Source organism: Spermophilus citellus (assembly GCF_964194105.1).
Source record: "Spermophilus citellus genome assembly, chromosome: 16".
NCBI lineage: Eukaryota > Metazoa > Chordata > Mammalia > Rodentia > Sciuridae > Spermophilus > Spermophilus citellus.
The window spans coordinates 27,099,165-27,105,725 of NC_138196.1; the positions used below are offsets into that span (position 1 = coordinate 27,099,165).

General features: G+C 46.4%; 1 protein-coding gene across 1 annotated transcript; it reads left to right on the top strand.

Annotated features, from left to right (window-relative positions):
* Nucleotides 1-4,398: 4,398 nt before the first annotated feature.
* LOC308635285 (ubiquitin carboxyl-terminal hydrolase 17-like protein 6) lies at nucleotides 4,399-5,982 on the top strand (the record flags this gene model as incomplete). Its single annotated transcript, XM_081269645.1, has 1 exon — nucleotides 4,399-5,982. One exon carries the CDS (start codon nucleotides 4,399-4,401, stop codon nucleotides 5,980-5,982), a length of 1,584 nt encoding a protein of 527 aa, XP_081125771.1.
* Nucleotides 5,983-6,561: the final 579 nt, after the last annotated feature.

Here is a 6,561-nt window from a genome sequence, read left to right on the forward strand (position 1 = left end):
CATGGTCCTTGTCCTTCCCCTGTGGGTGGAAAATGAAATTTTAGTGCATCAGCAGAACCACAACCATGGCTCCATTGTCAACAAAGGACAGATTTTCCACTCTGAGTTCAGTACTGCCTTTTTCGGAGGGATTCAGATGGGGGACATATTGATTACTATGCTATTTGAGATTCTAGGGTTGTTCCCTAGAGTTGACACAGAATTGACAAGGACACTAGTAGGAAGAACTGGAGATCCTGAAACAGAGGATGTGGAGTCAGGTTTGAACAAATGCACAACACCCTGGCTGGATATGATACTTATTTGGAGACATAGTGGACTCTGGCAGCATCTCAACAGACCAGTTGGCCTGGTGAGGAGTTCCCAGGCTAGGCCCTCAGGGGACTGGGATGGACAATTCAGTTACAGTGACAGAAGCATGCAGGATCTAACCCAGGCTCATTGATCCAAGTCACCCCCTGGCTCTCCATATACCTAGGCCTCCTCTTACCTGGGGTCCTCCTCCTCTGGTGGGGGAGCCCTGGGACCCACTGCTGCCTTTCACATTCTGGGTTTCATGAGTCTGTGTGGCTGAGGCTGTGGGGAATGACCCATCCACGGCCTCATCTCCTTGGAGTCAGGTCTGCCTTCCTCAGGGGCTTGCTTTTAGAATTTTCTGAGTCACAAGGAAAAGAAAGGAAAAATGTCATATTCACAGAGAAACAGATACTTTCTTCCCCTGTACACTGAGCAGAGCTCATGACCACAGAGTCAAGTCTGTTACCCTCAATGTGATGTCCCTTCCCCAGATGTTTCTCCATTCTCTGCTGTGGCCACCTGGTCCAGGAACAGGACCCTGCCATAGACTAGACACACTGCATGGGAATGTAAGGGTAGATTTGCACCACGAGTGGCTGATTCTAGAGAACAGGCACCTCTCTGTTGTGGCACAGTGTCAGTGCCAGGAGAGGAAGTGATTTTCCTGAGTGATGAGATGACCATGGCCACGAGGACTGGTAGACGTAATGCTCTTAGACACCTATTTGAAAACCGCAAATGCAGTGTGGTTTCCCTGCTTGATTTTCATTGCTACCTTTGAGGTCAGAGTAGACAGTTTTCAGGGACAATGTCCCAAAGAACATCTATTTTCTTTTATACTTAAACTTGAGCTCATGATCTTGATTCTTATGTGCTGGCTTAACATTACTGCCTTGCTATTTAGCTAGTTTCTAATAAATATGAAATCGATGTATTTGAACTAGAATTGAACAAAGGAAATATTTATACTTGACATCTCCATGTGATATATTAGGCCCCCAAATCAAGAACTGACAGATTCAAAATATTGACATACTACCCTGCATTTTCCTGATCATAATGGGATAAAGATATAAATAGCAACAAACACGGACATTTGATTAAGATCTGGAAATGGAGTGACTGACTATTCAAGAAACAGTTAATCTTTGAAAACCGAAAGGGAGAAATTAAACAATGTCGTTAGCCTAATGGAAATGGGGTAACAATATAGCAAAACCTGTGGAATGCCACCGTAGGAAGCACTAAAAGGAAAGCTTCTGGCAAGGAGTGCCTAGATAAATATACAAATATGTTTATATATGTGAATATAACGCGTGAGTGATCTCCAATAAGTAAGCCTCCCAAACCTCCGAAAGTAGAAAAAAATAAAATAATAAATATCACAGAAGATGCATAACACAAACAACTGTTGTGATGAAATAATAAATAAAATTGAAAGGCCTTTTGCTACAAAGACCAGAAAATATAAACACAAAATAACAGAGGAGAGGCAGGTGACCTGAATAAATTAGAGGTGACAGGAGACCTTACAACTGACACCAGAGAAACTAAGGGAATCCTGAATCATGAGAAATTCTTTTTGAAAAAAAAAGCTAATAAATTTTAAAATCTTGAGGAAGTGGATAAATTCCTACCCAAATTCCTGCCCTTGGACATAAAATGCCCATGATCTTTCAAAATTGACCTCAGTATATATTCAAAACACAAGGAAGGAATTGAACCAGTTGTTGTAAAGATTCTCCCAAGGAACATCCATTGGTAGATAGGATCACTGCTGAGTTTCAGCAAATTTTTGACAGGATCTAAAAGCAATGCTTCTCACATGCTTCCATACAATTGAAAGGGGGGAACATTTAGAAACCGATTCCATGGGGCCTGTTAGTGGCAGAGCAGGCTGAACCAATGTCAGCTGCAGGGTGGGCTGAACACTTGACCCTCACCCATCTGGTTCCTTATCCCTTGTTTGCCTCAAGTCAGAACACTTAACCCCACTCAAGGCTGAACACTTGACACCCACACATCTGGTGCAAAGGAAACCCACATCTAACTTCTTCCCTCTCACTGAGGGCAGAAGATGAGACCCTTAGCAACTACTGTATGATCCAATCACTGTGGGCCAACAAAGCAGCTTGCAGACCCAGAGACCCCATCAGATTTTGGCTATCAAAACTCTCCCCTCTCCTTCTCTCTCCTTCCTGTCACTCTCTCTTCCCCCCTCTCTCTCTCTCCCTCTCCCTCTAGTTTTCTCTTTTTTCTCTCTCTTGTGCTTTGCTGTCTTCTCTCTCTCTCTCACTCTCTCTCTTTCTCTTTCTCTCTCTCTCTCACTCTCTTTCTCTTTCACTCTCTCTTTCTCTCTCTCACTCTCTCTCTCTCTCTCACTCTCTCTTTCTCTCTCTCTCTCTCTCTCTCTCTCTCTCTCTCTCTCTCTCTCTCTCACCACAATAAATATCTCTTGGTCACTCCAAGTGTCGTGGTCACTTTCCTTTCAGAGCCAACCTTCACCTGTTTATTTACCAAAACTGAGGAGGACACAAGAGAAAAAGCAAAAATGAACTAACCACTGACATTCAGCCATGAAGAAGGAAATCCTGTCAACGTCAAGAGCTTTCCTGGAACTGGAAGACCCCACATTCTACACACTGAAAGATAAGGCTCCAGGGCTGGGCTGTAGCTCAGTGGTAGATCGCTTGCCTTGCAGGTGTGAGACCCTGGGTTTGATCCTCAGCACCACATACAAGTGAATAAATAAATAAAGATTTAAAACATAAAAGGCTCCAGTGTTTTCTCTCATGTGTGGAAACTAAAGGAAACAGATGACTGAAAGGTAGAGGTGGGACCCCCAAGGACTGGGAAGGGTATGGCTAGGGTGAGAGATGGAAATTGAAGACAGAAGAAGGGGAAATGGGTAGAAGGGTGGGTGAACAGGGGAAAGCTTGACATGTGCATGGATGAAACTACCAGGATGAAGCCCATTAATTTGTTCAATTTACAGTTTAAAATGCCCAGGGCAAAAACGACCAGTTTCCATAGAACTCCTGGACCTCCCCATAGAGCCCAGAATGGTGGAGTAGGTTTCCTTTGAAATTTGAATCTTCCTGCAGTCATTCAAATGTTGAATGATTAATATAATCGTTCTAAACGCAAACACCCCTGTTTAAAATGAAGTGAGGCTTACCCAAGGACTACACCTCCATCATCTCCTGTTTCTCCTCTACTCTTTTCCCCAGCCATACTCTGAAGAACCCATTGGGAAGGGAATCCAACCTGAGGTCCATCTGTCCATCCCTAGTCTGTCAGCAGGTTGTCAGGAAGGTGGCTGCTGGGCAAACACCACAGGAGCAGAGTCAGCTTCCTAGATGTCACATTATCTTGAACATAATAAAAATCTTATTCCCTGCCTCCTTGATATTTCTGCCAAAGACAAGCAGACATATTCCTAAAGGACTTCCTTTTGAATTCAAAACCATCATGGAAATGTGTCAGGACCCGTCCAGCATGACTTGGTTTATTGAGAAGGAAAAGAAATGTATCTTTTTAATCAGAAAAGTGGTTTAAAAGTTTAATAATACTTATATATTTTAATAAGTAAAAACATTTTAATTGAGATATTACCACTATGAATATGTGCACGCCTCAAAATGCTTATGAAATGGGGTTATAAAAATACTCCTTGGGCTGGGGATGTGGCTAAAGTGGTAACAGCGCTCGCCTGGCATGTCCCTGGAGTTGGGTTCGATCCCCGGCACCACATAAAAATAAAATAAAGATGTCCACCGAACAATGAAAAAAAAATAAATATTAAAAATTCTCTCTCTCTCTCTCAAAAAAAAAAAAAAAAAAAAGTGAGATCCACAAACAGGGAAAAGAGTCAACCAGTCTCTCCAGGAAGTGAACTGACCACACCCAAATCCCTAATCCAATTAAGTGCTTGCAGGTGATTGGTGGATCTGTCAGGAAGTTAGTGGGTGTGGTCAGGAGGCTGAGCTATAAAAGGCTGAAAACATGGACCCGGCCGTCATTTGAAGGCCGGCTCCGAAGGAGAAGCTCTCTCCTCTCCAGATTCAGCGGGGAGACCTGGTGGTCACTGCTCCTGGAGACATGGAGGCAGCTTCACTCCACTGTGGAGGTGAGTCTCAGTTTCATGACTGTATAAAACCTGAATGTTCATCAAATGCAGCTGATGCTAAAGTCCATTTGGGTCCTTCTCTACCTGCAGAGTCATCGTTGTCACCTTGCCCTGACGCACACTTAAATAAGAATTCAGCTCCTGTGGGGCCACTGCTGGCTCCTAGAGGGAAACTTTGTCTGAACTGGCAGAGACCGTCCGCGGCTGGTGCTGGGCTGCAGAACATGGGAAACACTTGCTACGTGAATGCAGCCCTGCAGTGCCTGACATACACACCTCCGCTGGCCAACTACATGCTGTCCCAGGAGCACTGCCAGCGCTGTCCTCGTCACAGGGCCTGCATGCTGTGTGTGATGCAAGCCCACGTGAGGCGGGCTCTCCGCCACCCTGGGGATGTCATTCAGCCCCTGCCTGCTTTGGTTGACGGCTTCCACACTTCCTGGCAAGAAGATGCCCATGAATTTCTGCTCTTTACTCTCCATGCCATGCAGGAAGCATGTCTGCGTGGGCACAAGAGGCCGGGTGCTCACTCCAAGGACCCTACCCTCATGCGCCAGATATTTGGAGGGTGCTGGAGATCGCAAATCAAGTGTCTCCACTGCTGTGGCCTTTCAGACACTTTTGACCCCTACCTGGACATTATGCTAGACATCACGGCAGCTCCCAGTGTGCAGCATGCACTGGAGCACTTGGTGAAGCCTGAGTGGCTGGAAGGGGAGAACGCCTACCAGTGTGGTGTTTGTCAGAAGAAGAGGCCAGCCTGCAAGACCCTGACCCTGCAGAAGGCACCAAAGGTTCTTATGCTTGTATTGAAACGGTTTTCGGATCTCACAGGGGAAAAAATGGCTAAGCACGTGCACTATCCTGAGTGTCTCGACATGCAGCCATACATGTCTCAGCAGGGCAGAGGCCCGCTGGTGTACGCCCTCTATGCTGTGCTGGTCCATGCCGGGGTGAGCTGTCGCAGCGGACACTACTATTGTTACATAAAAGCTGGCAATGGCCAGTGGTACAAAATGGACGATGCTAAGGTAGTGGCCTGTGACATTACTTGTGTCCTGAGTCAGCGTGCCTATGTCCTCTTTTATGTCCAGAAGAGTGAACTTGAAACTGACAATGGGAGTGTGTCCCTGGGCAGGGAAACAATAGCGCTTGGGCCTGAGGACAATATCTTGAGAGCCACTCAAGGAGAGCTCCAAGGAGACTCCTGTAGCAAAGCAGTAGAGCCAGAAGAGCGCTTGGTGGATACAGCTACTGGAGAAATCACCTTGGATCAGTGGAAATTTCTCCAAGAACAGAACCGACCAAAGTCTGAATTCAACCTCAGGAAAGTGGAATTCACTCTGCCTCCCAATGTTGTTGTGATTCACCAGTCAAAACACAGAGAAAAGGAGAACATAATGGATAAGCAGGAAAAATACAAGCAGAGCAAGGATACCAAGCACAGCATGCGTGAGGAGTTGGTGAACACTGGCCAACTCCCGTGTCTTGCAGGAAGGCCCAGAGCCAACAAGAAGAAGAACAAGCAGGGCAAGAGGACAGTAATTGTGGTCTAGCAATCCAGGGCACTGTGAAGGCCTTTGTATTGCAAACTAATGGTAAGTACTTAGCAGTCCCTGGAGTGCTTTGAGTTCCCTGAAGTAGAGGAGTGCAAACAGAAGCCTGGGTGATCACAGAATCCAGTTGTGGGTTTGGGAGTCAAACCAAAGCCTTTAGTCAGTCTCCAATCATTGGGACTTCTCCAAAGTGCCATGGCATCCCTGAAACCTTGAGAATAGTGGTGGATGGGCAGTGGAAAGAGGGAAAGGTGCCCATGGCATCCAAGCAGTTCAAGGTCAAGTACCACTGCAGAAGGTTGTCCCAACAAGCTCAGCTGCCTCCAGAGCCCAGGGACGTGGCACTCTCCAGCTGCCAGCTCACCCCCTGTTCCTGAGGGGGCAGCAGCCCCAGGCACCTGAAAGGTCATGAGGATGTGGATGCGGTTATCCAGGAACTCATCCCCCTGCAGAAATCCTTCTCCTCCTCTTCTATCTCTGCTCCTATCATCCCTCGCCTCTCCTTCCTCTTCTTCCTGTGGTCCAGGTGTGGGCAGGGCCACTTCCAAAGGCTGCCTAATTAGGAGCATTGGGCCTTCT